General features: G+C 39.3%; 1 protein-coding gene across 11 annotated transcripts in view; it reads right to left on the bottom strand.

Annotated features, from left to right (window-relative positions):
* The window catches only part of RAPGEF6 (Rap guanine nucleotide exchange factor 6), a 119413-nt gene that overhangs the window by 18500 nt on the left and 81871 nt on the right, over nt 1-19042 (bottom strand). For 4 of the 11 annotated variants that reach the window (XM_063413377.1, XM_063413386.1, XM_063413381.1 and 1 more), the window contains exons 12-24: nt 18818-18982; nt 17809-17916; nt 17250-17453; nt 16488-16596; nt 14506-14749; nt 13767-13924; nt 12670-12684; nt 9753-9993; nt 8321-8704; nt 6984-7195; nt 5948-6071; nt 3518-3541; nt 680-900 (exon numbers count right to left, since the gene is read on the bottom strand). In XM_063413377.1, the coding sequence (XP_063269447.1) occupies nt 680-900; nt 3518-3541; nt 5948-6071; nt 6984-7195; nt 8321-8704; nt 9753-9993; nt 12670-12684; nt 13767-13924; nt 14506-14749; nt 16488-16596; nt 17250-17453; nt 17809-17916; nt 18818-18982 (2209 nt within the window). The remainder of the gene's footprint in view (nt 1-679; nt 901-3517; nt 3542-5947; nt 6072-6983; nt 7196-8320; nt 8705-9752; nt 9994-12669; nt 12685-13766; nt 13925-14505; nt 14750-16487; nt 16597-17249; nt 17454-17808; nt 17917-18817; nt 18983-19042) is intronic. The other 7 variants (XM_063413378.1, XM_063413382.1, XM_063413388.1 and 4 more) reach the window with 3 other exon arrangements.

Here is a 19042-nt window from a genome sequence, read left to right as displayed (position 1 = left end):
TGTTTAGCATAGTTGTTACTCATCTACTTTGAAACAAATCTGCCTTTCAAGACAGTGAAAACTGCTGGAGTATCTAAATAAAACACAATTATAATTTCTCATTTCTAAATAAGAATTTACTGAACTGTGTAAGACAGCAGGTCAGACAACAGCTTGTTTGACAACAGCTCAAATTATGAGAGCTGTCCTGCTGTAGTCCTCAATTTATGACTGACAACCTATGTCAAACTCATCAGTCAATATTGACCTAACTTCTCCTTCTCAACAATCTTCATTTATTCTAAGGTGCAATCCATTGCAGCTTCTATATTGATTTTGTCTCTTTTCATTTGTTGCTGTTCATACATTAAACACTACTTTTATCCTTCCTAATTCTGTGCAAGGACAGCGGGGCAGCAACAGAGCTGATGTGCTATTGAATTTCCTGCCAGACTGATGGAAAGACACACAGCTTCAGGAACTAAAGGTCAAAATAAAAATCACAGAAGTTTTTGAGCTCAACCAAACCATGAACACACATGCTGTCTTGCTGAAGCTCTCAGTACATGAACTCACAAAACAACACTTACTGCAGTGTTTTCTCCTCAGAGGAAAAGTTTAAAAGAGTATTTCTTGAGAAGGAACAGTATTTTTTATAAACGCCATAGATGCTGCTGCTGTTGTAGCTCATTGTACTTACAAGTGCTGTATGCAGGCTCACACTGAAGTGATAATATTTGGATCTTTTCTTCGTCTGTCTCCACACTGAGGTTGGACAGGTACTGCTTCACCTTCCTGGCCATCTGGGCATCCTCGTAGAGCTTCTTGGCGTTCAGCAGGGAGCTGCGGCGGGCGCGCTTCTTGTGAGCCCCTCCCTGCACGTCCAGCATGTTGGAGTTCATGCTGCCCTGGCTCAGGGACCTACAAGAGAAAAGATCAAAGCACTGAAGGTTCAGCTCTCAACAGCAACAAAGAGCTACAGCAGCATAGGCCAAAGCAGATTAATACCAATAATCTTCAGTTAGGGCTAGTGCATGCTGATGCGAATGAGTTAAAAAAGATGAACAGCATTAAAACACTTGTTTTAACATATCTGGGTAAACTGAGAGCAATTTGAGTCTAGAACATGACTGCATATGGGAATGTGGAGCTGGGAAGAACAAGGGGCAGTGCTGTGTACTCATTTAGCTCTGCTAATGAACTGCAGGCTTGTGCTGCAACACCTGCAGCTGACAGGAAGAAATGGCCTCAGGTTGTGCCAGGAGAGGTTTAAATTGGACATTAGGAAAAACTTCTTCATGGAAAGGGTTGTCATGACCTGGAACAGTCACCCCAGGGCAGTGGTGGGGTCAGCACCCTGGAAGTGTTCAAAAACCACATGTTTGAGGCACTTGAGGACATGGTTTAGTGGTCAACATGGTGGTGGTGTTGGGTTGATGGTTGGATTTCATGATCTCAAAGGTCTTTTCCAACCTTAACAGCTCTATGAATTCAACTGTGGATTCTAAAAGTGGACAAACTTGGTCATTTTGTTGGTTTAAGGAACTGGTACCACTGTGTGCATCAGGCTTACACAGAAACCTCTTGCACTGAGCTGAGCACTGAAGTGAGTGACCACTGCAATCCTCTTAGAAAACTGAGCTTCTCACAACGGCTAAACAAGGGGCAAATTATGTTAAATGTACAAAGTGCAGTCGATTACACACTTAACTTCTTTCTTCAATTAACTAAAAACATTCACAGAAGAGCAGCTCTCTAAAAAAATGTATCCCAAGAAAGGTGAGGAAGGCAGTGATGATATACATACATACACCCACACTTGTACAGACTTGCATCTATGAAAGAGGATGATCCTCAATACTCCTAATTTTGAGCTCTCAAACCTATCAGTAACTGAAGCAAAAATAACTAATATTGTAATTGGTAAAGAATGTGAGTTACTCTCCCTGACAGTCACTCCTATTCACACTGAAAGAGTGACCAAACAACTGATCTGGATAGTTTAAACACAGTCACCTCTGTTTCAACTGCCAAAAGTTCCACAGTCACACCAGTTCTGATGCATTTTTAAATCAATGGAGATCACCATGTAAGTCACATGTAAATTCTAATGGAAAATGTCAAAGTTGTTCAAAGATGGGTTTGTGTGGGGATTTTTAAATATTCAGATGAATATTTTTAAAGCTACATGAAGACATTTATCAAGATCTTGTGTGTTTACAGAATCACAAGAGGCAGAATAAACAACAACAGGCACAGAAGAGCCATAATGGCCACAGGATTCAGAATGAAACATGTTAGAGAAAATCCAAGGAATCAAGTACGCTGAGCTCAGAAAATAAATGTTGGAAAACAGCTGAGTGCAGTATTTTCAAATATGTTAAATAAATCATTCTGAGAGAAAATATAAGCTTAAAAACTGTCAGCAATTTATTGCTTCATTAAATAAAAAGAAGCATTACTGGAGACAAGGAGCAGCAAAAGGCATGATAGTGTGTTCACAGCTATTCAAACCAAGAGGACACTCCTGTCTCTTGATGGGTAAGGACAAAGCTATTTTACAATGACACAGAAATATTTTATTGTTTATGTAGACACTTTTTTCCCTCAAGTCTGGATTTGACTTTTTAAGGCAATTTAAATCCATTTCCTTTAACAACTATTTTTCCTTATTCCCTTGTGTTCACAGTATTTCCAAGGGTTAGAGCTCCATGGGTCCTGGCTATTTCTCCCCATGAGCTGCCTTGTGAGCAGTTCATTATTGAGCACTAAATGCTGCCAGCCAAGGGCAAACACCCCAGTGTCAGGGACCAGTGTCCAAACCTGCCAACCCCAGTATGACCAGCCCAAGTCCTGGCATTGTCCCCATTGTTGACACAGGTAACACTTTATGGGCAAAAATACACCTAACACATAAAATATGGCTACAATGGCAGTCTTAAAATCACTGTCCTGTGCCAGGCAGGAATTTCCCTGGCCAACATCAGAAACTCTCATCTTGAGTCATTCCATGATCCAGTCCTCGCACAACCAACACTCCCAGTGGTATCAATGAGGATTTTGGCACAGGAAATGTTAGATACATTTTAAACACAGACTAAAAATAAATACTTTGAAGGTTGCCTGAACACAAACTTCAAGGAGGAAATTACTACATCATTACCACAATTCAAAGTGTCCTTAAGGTTGAAAATCCAGAATGGCTTTAACTTTCTGTAACATGTTAAAAGGCAAGTTATTTATTTCATTTACTTCCCAAAATAATTTGCCTTCCAATATAACTGCACAGCAGGGTTTTTTTAATGCACAAAGCCAAAACTCAAACAACTCATCTACTACACAAAAGCAACTCAGAATTCTTATAGCTGCAGTAAAATGTTGGCTGTAACCTCTTACTCCTGTTTTTTAAAAAAACATGTATTGCAGGGTTAATAAAATGCATGCTGTATTTCAGATGCATGCACTAAAGAGGAGGATGCAGTATGTTAAAATTTGCATAACCTTTATTTATCTTAGTTGCATTCAGCTCTACACTTACCCCAAACTTCTCCACCTCTTCTTCCTGTAAGCAAGAGCCATATACATTGAAGCATGTATTTGAACAGAAAAGCACAGGAAAAAAATAAAACAGTTGAGAGTCAGGAAGAAAGATGTAGACAGGAAAGAACAGAAAAGAAAAATCTCTAAACAGCCGAATTCTTCTCAAACAATAACACAATGTTTTCACAAAATGCAAAGGCAAGACTTGACAAATACTTTAATATCTATCAGTTTTTTGTTTAACCTATGAATTGAAAAAATCAAACTTGCATTTACTTATTTTCTGTAAGTCAAATTCAAATTTGATGGAGTGCAACTCATTCATATTGCAGAAAATGGGATTAAATGTATTTATTCTTTGCATTAGGCCTGCTGGAAGTGTATGAGAAATCATCACTATCAATATTCAAGTTTATGATATTGTTTTCTCTTAATGGTTGGCTGGAAAACAAGCCAGTTGCCAAACACACCTTGAAAGCCTAGATGCTCTCTATAATTGGTAATGAACTTGTGAGCAAGTCTCATGTTACCACTAATACACATCCTTTCTTGTTGATTTTTCATCTTCAAAAGCATTTATTTGGTGCTTCATAACACAAACTGATAGATCAAACACAAGAGGCAATGAAAATTAACATAAATTACATGAAAACATGGAATTGTTTTCTTTTAATCTTTGGCACTATCTCTAATATTAGATGCCTAAGTAGTTTATGGCAGTGTGTGTAATTTAAATTATAGTCATTAAAATGTATTCTGTAATTCTGAAAAACATACTACAGGTAACTATTTACTATTAAATTAATTTAATGATTAGACTTCATGAGGTCTTAGGAAGTGCCTGGGCCATCAGGGAAATTTATTTATAGACTAATTTCAGCTGTGAAGGCCAAAGTTTCTGAAAAGCAATCACAACTTCTCAATAATTGACTTTATAAGTTTAGGCTAAAAATGAAATCTTGCTAATTCCAATCCAACTGTATAAAGGTGAATCTCCACTGAGAAACAAATCCATCTTTAAATAACATTAACAAGGATCTGTTATTTTTGGCTCAGACTGGGTCATTTTTAGAGGGATAGAATCACAGAACAGTTTGTATTGGGAGGGACCTTAAAGTCCATCCCCTTCCATGGGCAGGACACCTTCCACTAGACCAGGCTGCTCAGAGCCCAGCCCAGGCTGGCTTTAAATGCCTGTACTTAAAAAAAACCAAAATCTCTCCTGATAGCCAGCCTTGCAAACAAAAACCAGACAGAACTGATGATCCTCTGTGAATCCTGACCACTGGACTACCACAGGGAACCAAATCTCTGTGCTCTTACAACTGCTCCCTACCCTTGCATGCCCTGCTTCCTTCCACTGCACAGACAGAACTGAATTCACACATCAGAGAGGATCACAGCTGCACAGGGGACTGGAATTTCGTGTGGATGAAGCACACCTCACCCAAAAACTCTCCACTGTGTCTCCTACTTGCACTACTCCCTCCAGGGTGTTCCAAGAGCTCTCCTCAGCTGGCGTGCACACAGGTATGGGCAGCTCAAGAGAGTCTTTTGTCACTTTCTGAAGTCAGAGCTGTGTGGCTGCTCAGCACCTTGTCCCCAAGCCCTCACCCAAAGTGCACCCTGAGGGGTCTTGTCTGGCCCATCAGTTTGAGGCAGACAGAGAGCACAAGGAGCAAGGCCACCACCCACCCCACAGACACCTCCAGGATCAGGACCCTGCATGGACACAACAGAGCCAATGGGGATTTTAGTTCAGCCAGTGGGAAGAAAAGAGATGCAGGAAATAATTCATTACCACTAAATAAAATCTGGAGCTAATTGGCACCAGATTAGAAGTTATTTTGTTTTTATTCTGCACTTGGTTAACACCAAGCCTGGTGATACTCAGCATCAAGATAAAAAGAAAAACGTAAGAAAAATAAGCCAAGAAAACACCCTCCACCTGCTGAAGCCTGAACATATCAGACAATATGTAGGTGGAACAAGCTGTGCTTAGAACAAATAAAAAATATTTAGTTTAAATTTAATATGTTAGCAGTGAGGTTTTGTTTTGAAACAACATTTCAGATCTATACATTGGTGATTTAGGTGCTTTTTATTCCTCATATCCAAATATTGTACCCTGTAATATTATACCTCTCTCAAAACTACTGACACTAACATTTTATTTGATAGAAATATGTATCATTCAAATTAGAATTTATTCTTCTGTGTTTTTTAAAGGTAATAAATTGGTTTGTTAGTCAATCACAGCAGGTCTGGGAAGCATCCACAGTTTTGCCATAGTTTGATCAAGGCTGTGCTTTGATGGCAGATGTCAAAGATGAGGTACACAATGAAATACCAACGTGCTGATGCACACACAGACCCAGATCCCCCGGGCTGAGAGCCCTGCAGTGCCCCTGCCCTGCCCTCTGCACACCTTTGTCTGAACATCACAGCTGGATCCATGTTTGCCGAGGTCATCCGGACAACCTGGCGGATCTCTTTGGCAATCATCCGCAGCTTCTCAAAATTCACCAGGCCATCCACTTTAGAATCATTGCCTGCATAATGAAACACACACATAAGAGAAAAAAAAGTTTAAAAAAGAGTAACAAATATTTCTGAACAGCCACTGTGCTTCTAGTTCTTCCTTTGTTACCCTTCTCCCCTCCCTGTCTCACAATCAGCACTATTTTTTTTAATCAAAGTAGCAAGAAAACAGGATGCTCTCACAAAACACTAATGGAATCAGGCCCACTTGGACTACTCTATATTCTTTTGTTAATCTACTTCTAAAGTAACAAGTATTAGTAGGAGGCAAAAGGAATAAGTGAACTATGCCCAAATTCACACGTATAATGCTAAAATAAACACAGAATTGACATTAACAACATTCACATCAAGAAAGAAGTTCAAATAGTTCTGAACCATCACAATCGAGAATTAAGCATATTTGGAAATGGTTCACCTCAACCAATTGTGGACAGGACTTTGTATAAAGGGAACACAACGGAAACACCTAAACAAAATCCCTTGAAAATGTTGAAAGCAAGAGTAGGAGGTGTATCACTGGAGCTGTGTGCAAGCTACAACATGGAATGAAAACCTGGCAACATTACAGCAACAAGGTTTTTATAAGAGAAAATATTTGAAGTAGTGTAGCTACCAGACAGCACACTCACCTTTGCTTCCACCCTAAACCTTACGACAGCTGAGAAGCATTACAGCATGGCTTTCAAAATACTAAAAAGATGACAAAAATTAAAATTATTTTTAATTTTTGTCTAGGACCACTCTCTTCCATTAGGCATTCCCAGTTCTATTTTATTTTACTCCTACAAAGGATCCCTCAAAAGCATCCTACTGGTGGCAGCTTCGTTAGACACACGTTGACACACTGAGCACTGAAGAAAGGGCTGAAGGGGCTGAAGTACATTCAATGCTTCATTTATTTTCTCTCTGTTTGACATTACCTTCATGCAGAAATGTGATATCTTTCTTGACAACAGGGAAAAGTGGGATAATTGGAGGCTGCATGCTCTGGCTGCTGAGGATGTTGCGATATTTTGCCATGTTTCGAGATGGATCAAAAAGATCTTGAAGGTCTCTGAGGTGCTTTTCATACTTGCTGGGTAACTTTTCCCAAGTGCCTCTGAGACGAGCTACTGGTGCAAGATTTAACCCACTGCAAGGCAGAAACATTTCATTATTAACTGTGGAATCCTTACCTTTCAGAAGGAAGTGAAGGGTTGGGGGTTGGAAATAAGAGTAAAGCAAAAACTAACTTATTTGCCTTTTTTTTTTTTTTTTTTTTTTGGACAAAAGGCAACTTTAGTCATGGCCTGACTGGACTTAACTGAGAAACAGAAAGAGTTATTTCCTTACTTACAATAAACCATGAAAAATTAGGGAGCAGAATACAAAAATTACAATCAGTATCCATGTGTGTATTCCCACGTAATGAGCAGCCACAGTCTCAATGACTGTGCAGTACCCTTCACACAAATTCATGAATTCTTCAATGACTAACCTCAAGCCAATACATTTGATGAACTGGTCAGACATGGGAGAAAATATTTTAAAATGGTGCTTTTGACAATGCTGCTGGGATACAGCACAAATCCAGATCTTTGTCTGATGAATCACAGTGCCTTTTTTCCTACAGTAAAGGCTGGGTGTAAGATAATTGCAAATACAGGAAATGCTGAACTCATGCTGCTAAAGCAGCAGCATTCCATATAAATCAGAAGAGAAAGCTTAAATGTGCAACTGAAGAGGGAAAAAAATAAAATAGAGAAGTAAGCAGATGACAAGAAAGAATGAGAAGGAAAATGAAGCCAAAACAAGACTGATTTGAGGAAGTCCTTACAATGGAAGGAAGAAATAAAATTATCTCATCATCGCATATATGACTCGGTGCACCCTGCAAAAGTAACAATGACTGACAAAAAGAAGGGAAATTGGGTGCCAAAGTCACAGAAAATGACATAATGCTCAGGCAGGTTTCTGCAGTTCATCAATCAAACAGAGCTTTGTACCCATCTTGTCTTTTCCTGCGCGGTACTGTCACAGCTGCAGCTGCAGCCTTGACAAAAGGGACTGTCACACCTAGAAGCACAACAGCACTGAAGTGCTGAGGTGACAGTGCAGAGGCTGTGGTGACAATCCACCTCTGACTGGTATGGCTTTGGAAAACCAACCAGCCCCAACCACAGTCTGCTCAGGATATTCCCATTTCTTTCCTTTCTGTTTGGATTACCAGAATTGCCTGTGACAGCGCCAGTCAGATGAGAAATGGGCAGTATTTTACCTTATCACCGCAAACATGGAATTGAAGTTCTTGCATTCTCGGCAGTGGAGAGCAATTTTAATGAAATGCTTAATAATCTTCATCCTTTTGAGTTGGTTGGGTTCTGCTAAAATTTCCATGGCAACCCAGAAGGTCTCTTGATTTATGACATCCTCAAACTGTTTCAGGTGAGCGTTGCCTGTTTTGGAGTCCAGCTTGTAGAGGTCATCAATGTACTCCGTTGGCTCGATGTTGCGGAATAACTCAAAGTCCCGCATGGAAAGCTGAGTGGCCACCTCGATGGTGCTCAGCTGGAGGAGGGAAATTTGGCTCTCTCGGAGCAGCTCTTGAGCATCTTCATCTGAGCACAAGGTCTCTGTTTCCATATTGTTTTTCAGATAATACCTGGAGCATAATTGAGTAACAACAACACATTAGAGATTCTCTTCAGAGGGTTTGGGAACACAAAGACATTGAACTGTACCAATCACTGTGAGCAGTACAGAGACAAGAAGGGACAACATAACCTTGTATTTCAGTTAATGTAAAATAACACCATTACTTAAGTAAACAAACAGTTCAAAAGCTCTTTGTTAATATTTTTACACTGTATTCTCTAATATGCTGTAATGTTCACCTTCAGAAAAAGGTCCGTTACTTTTCCATTTGCAAAATCAGCAGTGAAAATAGCATTTTACACACCAGTCCCGAGAAATCTCCTGTTAAATGTATTTCTATATTTCTTACACAAATTTGGTGTGGTTTGCTTCCATAAACTTAGTTTGGCGTATCAATATTTGCATGAGGCACAGAGTATTCAGGAAATGAAAATATATCTGGAAAATTAATTTCATGGCCCCAGATAAATCACTTTCAGATACACAAAAGTTTATTACTCATGAATTCCCTCTGTTGCCTAGCAAAGACAGCTACAGAATATTTTACTTTAATAAACTTTCTTCTGGTATGGATCAGGTCATCAGATAAAACCAAAGCACTTAACATTTCAGAAACATTCAGAACAGTTTACTTAAAAATGGAAGAATTTATCTCAGGTTAGTATCAGTTCACTGCAGCATGACACTGAGAAAGAAATTAATTGCATACTTTAATCCTCAAGTACATGTGGAAAGTGTCAAAACAAATATAACCTTTTCCTCTAAGTGCAAACCACTATATACATTATCCTGATCTGCTAAATTTAGCTGTCATCAAGGAAGCTTGCTGTAGATTTAGGGAGGGATCCAAAATGCAGAAGAGGAAGGTGACCCAAAGAAGAGAGGGAAGTGTGAGTTACTGGCATTTTCTGTTGCGCTTCCAAGAGACACCCGTCTATTTTAATTAAAACATCTCTCCCTGATGTTGGATCTTATTGTTGTGGATGTCTTCTCCAACGTACAACGTTTCAATCCCGCAAGCCAGATAAAACCCAAGCAAAAGCAGGTGTATTCACCGTCCATTGAGCTGGATCCTGTCGGCCAGCTTGGAGAACTGGTCCGGGAGGCGGCGCTGCTTGATGACGCCCTCGGGGCTGACGGACACCTCGCACAGGGAATAGGTCTCGGGGGCTCCTGCCAGGTTGAACTCGTGGACAGCGTGACTCACCACCTCCTTGGCTGTAGTGTCTTTGCTGATGATGATGTAACAGCTCTGCTGATCCGCTTTGAAAACTCGGATCACTTGATCTGGAATATCTAAAAAAAGAGCGTAGCACCTTTAATGTGTGAAGTCATTTCTGCCTTGAAAAGACACAAGGTCACTTGGAGAGTATTTCACAAGGGCGTGTGATGGAACAAGGGGGAATTGGGTTAAGCTGAAGGAGGGCAGGTTTAATTGGATATTAGGGACAAATTCTTCCCTGTGAGGGGGGTGAGGCCCTAGCACAGGTTGCCCAGAGAGGCTGTGGACTCTCCATCTCTGGAGGTGTTCAGCACCAGACCAGGCTGGCTGGGGCTTGGAGCACCTGGTCTAGTGGAAGGCAGCAGGTGGAACTAGATGATCTTTAAAGTCCATTGCAATCCAAACCATTCTGTGATTCTATAATTTATTGTCTGATTTGATCATCAGGAAACAAAACCAACCAGCTTCTGGGGAAAAAAAACCCATGCTGGACTTGAAAAATATTTAAAATACTCATGCTTTTTCTTCATCTTTATACGGAAAAAAGAAGACTCTTCTCCTCTCTGCTCTTCTACAACTCAATTACTCTACCATCCCATGACCCCAGTGAAAGTATAAGACATGCAGGTATGTAACTAGACTGGGCACTGTTCCTTCCCAGTGTGTCTTAAAAACTTTGGCAGCATCATTCCTTCTCTGGCTCTCTTGTGTCTGTGAGAGCCAGGGATAGGAAACCACTGAGTACGGATGGATGAGCTTGGAGTGGGAGGATATGAAGAGGAAAGGAGATTTGGTTGTTCCCAGAACTAGCTGTGAGCTTTTACGCTTGCTCTTTCCCCTGAAGGAACTAAGCTGCTGCCAGCAGTTAATTCTTTGGCTGGTGTACTTATTTATGGCACGTTTTATGTATTATAAATGCATTAGAAAACAGCTTTATCTGAGGCAGCCTACAACAGGAAATAGGTATCTACAGAAACATGTGTTTAATTTATAGCTTGATGATTGCAAATAATTTGCTCTATGAGCTGTTACAGAAAGTTTGATTTTCAAAATAAAACTGATTTTTAAAAAAATGTCGAGTCAAAATGCACAGTAACTTCAAGCACAGAGAAGCCCAGTTTTTCCCCTTCCCTGAAGTCTGAAGACTAAAACTTTACAACTCTTCTGCAGACCTGAGAAGGTGGGAGGCTGTTGCTAAGCTCTCAGCCAAGGCTTCAGAGCCTGAAGCTCTCCAAAACCACAGCAGAGGCAGATGTGCCATAACTCCTGCATCAGAGATCCCCAGCGAGGGAAGGGAAGGGCTGTCATTAAAGCAACAGCCTCCCAAACAGCCCTTCCCTTCTCTCACTGCTCTCTGTCCAGCCCTTAAAAACACGGGGATAAGTGCCAAATCCATGGATTGATGCACGTGACCTGCCCTGGAGCACTGGTGATGATCTGGTGTCATCAGGGATCATCCTGCTGGGCAGAGCATCCAGGGCTTCAGGCACTCCCAGCTGCAGCTCTCTGAGCACAGTTCTAGATGCTGCTCACCTCCCTGCCTATGCATGGACCTTTCTCCATCAAAATCGACTGCTTAAGGAGGTAACAAAGATCTTTGAGGGCAGTGACCTTGGGTCACTTTTTCTTGGGTCAGGACTTAAAGGTGTTATGGGCACAAGTAGAAGGAATTTCAAGGTAAAAAGTAAGCAGGTAATCTATGATCCAGCAGTAAAGGTCCCACCCACGGGAAAAAAGGAAAGCTCCACATCAGTTGAAAATAAATTTTAAGATGGAAGAAAACATGGGTTAAAAAAATTCTGATTGAAGGCTAATTCCTCTAACAGTTTTGTGATTATGATTAACACATTATCAGAACACTCTCATCAGAGGCTGAGTTCCAGCTTAATATGAGAGGTTTAATATATATGTGAATAGGGGCAATATAAGGGAGAAGTAAGTATTGTGTACTTTATTTCAGAGTGAAAGTGGTGAAAATGACATACTGAATAATTACAGAAGTGCCAGCACACATAGAAGTGATAATAAAGAAACAGAAGAGGGAAATACCTATACTTTGGTATCAACATACCTAAAAACCAGAACACACTCAAGATGTAAAACTGAAAACTGAAATTTAATTGGGGAGAAAAAAAAGAAAAAGTAAAAAAAAGAAAAAAAAAAGGAAAAAAATCCAAAAAAAACCCAACAACAAAAAACCCACAACAATGCAACCAAAACAATGTAACTTAAAACAGATAAGAAACATAAATTACAGGCACATTTCTGTCTTCGTCTTTGCTTTTAAGCAGGCAAACATAAATTATTAAATTAAATTTTTTATGCATTATTCAGCTCATTTTGACAATACAAAGCACATTTCAAGTTGGCATGCACAGAACTTTAGTTATGAAGTGCAACAGAAGAACAAACTAAATCTCAAACTGTTATCCTCTGAAACTTCAGTTCTATGAAAGAGATATAAGCAACTTCATCCCTTTGAAGCAAGGCCACAGAGAAGAAGAGGAACCTGCCAAAGGTCATTCAGTGTGCTGGGGGCAGAAAGGGGAATAAAATGCAGGTCTCGGCCTCAGCAGAGCACTGTGCCTGTACAGGAAACTATGGATTTGTTTTAAGGAAAATTACAGAGCACAGGGCCATCCAATGCCCTATAGTAATAATTATGTCAGTGCAATGTCTGATAGGGTTAAATTTACAGGCAAGCCATGCAATACTAAGGTCTACAGGATGCTTTACATGAGGATACTTACAGTAAAACCCAACAGCTGCACACAGGAGAAAAAGAAAAAAAATGTATCAACACCAAATGAAGATTGAGATGCTTACAAAACTTATCAAGTGTATGCTGTCAGAAATAATTTGGTTTTCTCTGACAGTCAAACATGGCAGCATATCTGTTATAGCAAGCTTAAAGTAAAGCTAAGTGATCCAGCTGAAGAATTCCCTGCACCTGGCAGGAGGGTTGGAATAGATGACCATTAAAAGGCCTTTCTGACCCAAATCATTCTGTGATTCTATCCAAGATGAACTATTTACCACCATTTCATATTAAGCAGTAACTTGTACAGTATTAAATGAAGATTTTTAGAAAAATGTGTAGCTATAGGTATTTATGCACCTGATAGGAGGCATCTCTGTACATCCCTTTAAAGGGGAACCTGCAGGTTTATGTAAACGTAAGTCACAGTCACAAACACTTTACAGAATATGTCATTATGTACAGAACTTACATTTAAAATAGGAAAAAAGATTCTGACAAGTCATGTTTACAGGCAGCTGCATATTGCAACAAATGCCTCCTGCAAGCACCCTATAAACTGGATTCCTACAGCAACAGCAGTGAAAGCCCAGAAATGTATCTCAAAACATTTTTTAGGATTTTACACATACCACTGAATATACACAATGTTTGTAAAACACGAAACATGAACATCACTCTGCTGGTACCATGGCAGTCCTATTCTATCCACAACACTGCTTGAAATACATACTGACAGATGGAAGGATGGACAAGACAAAGCACTGAGGAGACATGGCAAAGGAGAAAGGGGCAGACAATCTCCTTCCACCAGAGCCAATTTACTCCAGCAAATTAAAGGCTCTCAAAAGTGGCAAAATACATTTCTTTGTAAAAAATAAGTAAGTCCCACATTACCTAAAAAAAGTAGGCAAGAGAGGTTCAGGCAGTGTGGATTTTCAGTACATCCCCAGTTTGGCCCTGTCAGGCCCACAGGATGCACAGACAACTGCACTCAGCACAAGGGATGTTAGTAAGAGTTGCCATTTTCCCCCTGACCTAGCTGCCTTGCTAACCATCCTGTACATCACCCCCAAGCTGCCCTTTTACCTGCAGGATTAGAGAAGTCCAGAATGCTGGTTGTGGGCTGCAGCAGGTCAGGGCTACTGGAGGAGAGGGTGCCTGGAATGGGCATGATGGCCAGGCTGTGGCGGCACTGCCGTGTCCCCACGATGCTGTCATCCTGCGACTGGCTCACGCTGCCGTCACTGCAAGACAGTTCTGGTTCAATTGTCTGCAATAAACTCCTTCTATTCATCTTGGGATGAATGAAACTAAGAAGAATAATGGTGTTCAGCTGTTTTAATTACACGCTGTAGACAGGCTTTCAAAACAAGGACTGGGAAAAAGATCTGAAAGTGTTCATCGGGAGAGAAAAGATATTCTGGTCTTGTTTTGCATTCATGGGGCAGATGCCATGATTTTTTAAAAAACAAAAGCAACATGGATATAATGACTAGAAATACTAAGCAACTGGTATCACTAAGGCTTTAGGTAGATGTTAGGGAGAAATTCCTCCCTGTGAGGGTGTTGAGGCCCTGGCACAGGTTGCCCAGAGAAGCTGTGGCTGCCCCATCCCTGGAAGTCCAAGGCCAGGTTGGATGGGGCGTGGAGCAACCTGGTGTAGAGAAGGTGCCCCTGGCCATGGCAGGGGCTGGAAAGGGATAGTCTTTAAGATCTTTAAGTTCCCTCTCAACCCAATCCCCTTCCAACCATTCTAAGATTTCGTGATTAAAATATCACAACCAAATAAGGAACCATTACTTTTTGAGAAAAGAGTCTGACAAACCTGAACAGTTTTGGAGGCAAGATGCTGAAACGGGTCTTGTCTAAAATTTTCCTGATTCTATTTCTACCACCAGATACAGTGTTTGCTTTCATTTTCTTGTTTCCTTTTTCACGGGGAAACATCTGTTCCACATCTCCAGGCATATCTGGGATAGAATAACGGTTGTTTTTCTTTTCTGCGATTTTTGGAATATGTGGGATTCCATTCTTCTCCTGTCCTATCCTGCAGAGCAGCTCCTTAAACACTGTAAGAGAAGATACAGTTGTGAGTAACTTTTGCACACTCAGAACTCGCAATGAATTTTTCTTTTCCCCTCAAACCTTTTGCTTCCCATGTCCCAGAGACAGAATAAGGAAACACTGCATTCAGGGCAATAAACACATTTATTGGCTTTTTTGTTTGCATCTTTTAGGTAATGGAGTGCACATGCATCTTCAAGTGTAACTGTAACACAGACTGGTATTTTCCCAATCTGACTTTGTTTGCTTCTACCAATATTACTGAACAGAAGCTGCATCAAATTTCCTATTGCATTTATGAAACTAAGCTAGTCCATAACCCACATTGACATTCTCAAAGCTAGAATTCCATGGAAATTAGAGGGGTTTTGTTCTGTTTCTTTCCACATATATAAGGTTTAAAAAAAGAGTTCAAATTGTCTTGTAAACATCAATTCTTTCTTTACAGATCCTTTAAAAATCTTTTGAAAATCTTTCAAGTCAGAAATTCAGGATTTTCTGTTGAAAATATGGTGATACTGGAAGAATGCAGAACTGAAAACAAAGCAAATTACTCAGACTGTCCCTATTAGCAAGGCAACCAAGATTTTCTGTACAGAAAGTCCAATTAAATGGTACATTTCTGTTGTATAATAAAAGCTAAGGCTACAAGCTTTCCCAGTACAGATTTGAATAGAACAACAGGAATTGCTCAAAGTCAGTACCAGACACTTAACACTCAAAAAGCCAGGACAGTAAGTATCGCTGTTGAAAAAACTTCAAGATATTAATTCATTAAAATTTATCAGAGAAATCACCTTGAAATTCTATCAGCTAGCAGGATGAGATTAGAACCCACTTGTAAATGTATGTTGCTCACTTTTATAATACAAAGGAACAACCTATCACTGTCTCAGTTATAGTGATGCTTCATTTCAAATCATTTCACATTAGTCTGGACCACTGGTGACTTTGGTTGTTTCCTGCTTTTTGTGTATTATGCTAATAAAGCAATTGCTGAGGGCTTGAACCTTTTTAGCTGCACAGTGATAAACACAGTATAATAATTGAAAAGAAAATCAATAGTGACCAAGGGCAGGTAACTGGAGGATGGAAATAGGAAACAAAACCCATCAGTAGACATGTATACAACTATGGAAGAAGGAACTAATCTGTGCACAGTCTCTTGCTTTCTTAGTTCTTGTTATTCTGTTGCCTGAACAAGATTATGGAAAAAGAACAGATGATTTGACTGAGATTTTAAAGAGGTATTTAGGTGTTTATATTCCTGAAGACAATTAAAAGCCAACATTTATATGCCATGCCACTTTTTATATCCCCTTTTCAATTATAAAGGTAATTTATCCTCTCATTCTTACAAGTCATTAAAAAAAGTTTTACAAAATCCCAGTCTTACATTTTTGCTATTTCTTGGCAAAAAACATTTTGGTCCAGGTCCCTTGGCTTCATTTCAGCCCTACTGCATGGAGGGACACTAAATCAGCTTAAACAGTCATCTGAGGATTTCTCAGGGAGTGGAGAGCTGCCTGTGCTGGCTCTGTGCCACTCAACATGCAGCCCTTGGCACACGAGAACTTATCCAAGCAAACAGTGGCACAACGACTTCTGCACAACTTCTCAAGAGCAAGTCGGAAAAAAGAGGGTGGAATCCCGTTGCACTTTTAAAGCCAGAAGGAGTGGAGTTCTTCCTTCACACATACAAATCATATAAAATCATATGTATCATATAAAAGGTCTACTCACCAAAAATGTTTGTTTTTACAGTAATGGAGAGATGTGTGTTATTCTTTAAGATTTCCAGAGCTTTTGCAAACGTAATGTTCTCAAAATTCTGTCCATTTACTTCCATTATCTTTAAGAAATAAAAATTGGACTATTAGGAGAATATCTGTCTGACAGACTTACAAATACAAAGGTGATAATACAGGCATAGGAAGAATTTCACAGAAATTACCATACCATCCCTCACAGCAGCTACAGAATGAAAACATTCCACACAAAATAACTATTTTCATCATGTCAGAGAAGTTATATCCTGTAAATAAGTAAGGATTTCCATTTTTACTTGAAAAACACTTTAAATAAATTTATTTTCTATGATAACATGAATTCTTGCAATTAATCAAAAATAATGGATCATGAACCACAGAACTAATATCCCTTCAATAGCTGTATTTTCACTGACTGTCACCTGTCACTGTTCCACCTGCCCCAGTGAGCTGGGATCAAACACATTAGGTGAAAATCAATCCCACAAAACCATCTGATGGTTTCAATGTACAAAATAACCGTAAGTTGGTTTCTTTTCCCATTCTGTTTTTGGAATATTTAAATATTTTACATATTTTGAAAACTATTTAATAGAAATCCATTTAACAGATATAAATGGAAGTTGAGCTGTGGCATCCCCACGCTTGCCAATATGTACACAGCATAACATTTCTGTTGAGAACAACCAGGAGGTGGGTGAAGCAGAATATTTTAAATTAATATAATTGTTTTTACCTGATCACCACGCTTAAGTCCAGCTTCTGCTGCTTTACTGCCTATCTCCACAGTCTCTACAAAAATACCAAAGCCCTTGTCACTGCCTCCAAGAAGGCTGAAAAACAGGGGAGAATCTCTGGAAGGTTTTTGCAGGGTGATTTGTCTCCATTTCGCTTTGGCAGCACAGGCAATATTCAGCAATCTGAGATGGCCCTTCATTTTCTGTAACACAGAAGACACAAAATGCACTGCAATATTTCTTTTATCAGAAATGAAAAAATAGTTCTGAAAAATACCCCAAGTGCCAGAAAATAGATTTTTGATGCCAGATTTTCAGACCTTACTAAATAAACCTTGTCCTCTTTTGCAGAAATGCAAAAACTCCTAAGTGAGTGCTATAGGTATTACTTTATATGGCCTTTGTATCTAATTTATATTTAAGAACAAATATATCCAACATTAAAAGCCACCTGTTAACAGTTACACTTAGAGACTACAGCTGTTGGGCACTGGTAACACTCAAAAATTGAAATATGTAGTACTAGAAAATGTGACACTCATTCTTTTTCACTCCTACCGTATCTTCCAAATTCTTTTCGAATTCTTCCAGGAATCGAGTCATGGCAGGATCTCCTTCAAAGTCATTAAAATGATTGTTCACCCACAGCAACACTACTCTGGTAACCTGGAAAAACAAAATAAATTATGTGTGTGTATATATATATAGGTGCCTATGGTTCTTCTCCTATAAGCTTTAATCTACAAGCACAGAAGAATTCCTGCACGTGGCAGAAGAACTGAAAACAGATGACTGCATCTGATAGGAAAAAGACATTTACACTTGAAATCATCTTCTCTTTCCCTTTATTTGTGGAAACAAATGGAAAATTTAAAAAAACAAGTATTTTCATACCTAAAAAATTACATCACCCAGTACTTACTGGTGCATAAATCCATCTTCAACTAAGTCTTCCTGACACTGTTCATGAAAATCACCTTTTACAGCATCCTAATGATATCTTTAAAGGAAATTCTAGTTGTGAGAATAGAAAGCTTTCTTCCAACGAATTTTAGTTAAATGTTCAGATTGCTTCTGTACATGCTACAGAGTCACTAACATCCATGACAGTCAGTCTGACAACTATATTATCTAGCCATATTATTAAAAAAATCGAAGTCTATAGCATTTGTTCTTCTAAAATTATAAAATTTCTGCTTTTGTTTGATGACACACTTGTCTTTATCTTTCCTTTTATTAAAAACCAGTAGTTGCCAAAGTGAAGAGCATGGAAAGAGGTAAGAAGAGAAGCAGTAACCACAGCAGACCCTCACAAGTTCCTATACACAACATCCAGTGTTTTGTCAATATGTTGGACTTCTTCACCTCAAGGCTAGAACACATAAAAACACTGGCTAAGAATCAACAATTTGGAATGATATAACTACCAGACTATCAAGGTTTTTCATGAATGTGGACACATAGAGTGGAACATGGTTTTATTTTTCCTAGTTTATCAGCAATACAAAAAGGGATAAATTTAAATATATTTTCACCAGAAATATTAATCTCTTAGACTCCAACCAACCTTGTCCCTGAGGCTGTCCACTGTGAACCATTCCAAGAGTTTATTTCCAACTTCCAAGGGACTTGTTAGAAATGTTCTGTATGTTAAAAGAAAATCTTCGATGTAGGTTGGATCCACAATAGAATGTTCCTCTATTAAGTGCATGATGAGTCTCTCAGGTGTTGCCTTAAAAAAGCGAAAGAAAAAAACAACTGATATCTCACATTACTACCTCTCCCTAAAGAG

This window comes from Prinia subflava, chromosome 16 (assembly GCF_021018805.1).
Source record: "Prinia subflava isolate CZ2003 ecotype Zambia chromosome 16, Cam_Psub_1.2, whole genome shotgun sequence".
NCBI classification, from domain to species: domain Eukaryota; kingdom Metazoa; phylum Chordata; class Aves; order Passeriformes; family Cisticolidae; genus Prinia; species Prinia subflava.
This window is presented reverse-complemented; position numbering and strand designations above follow the sequence as displayed.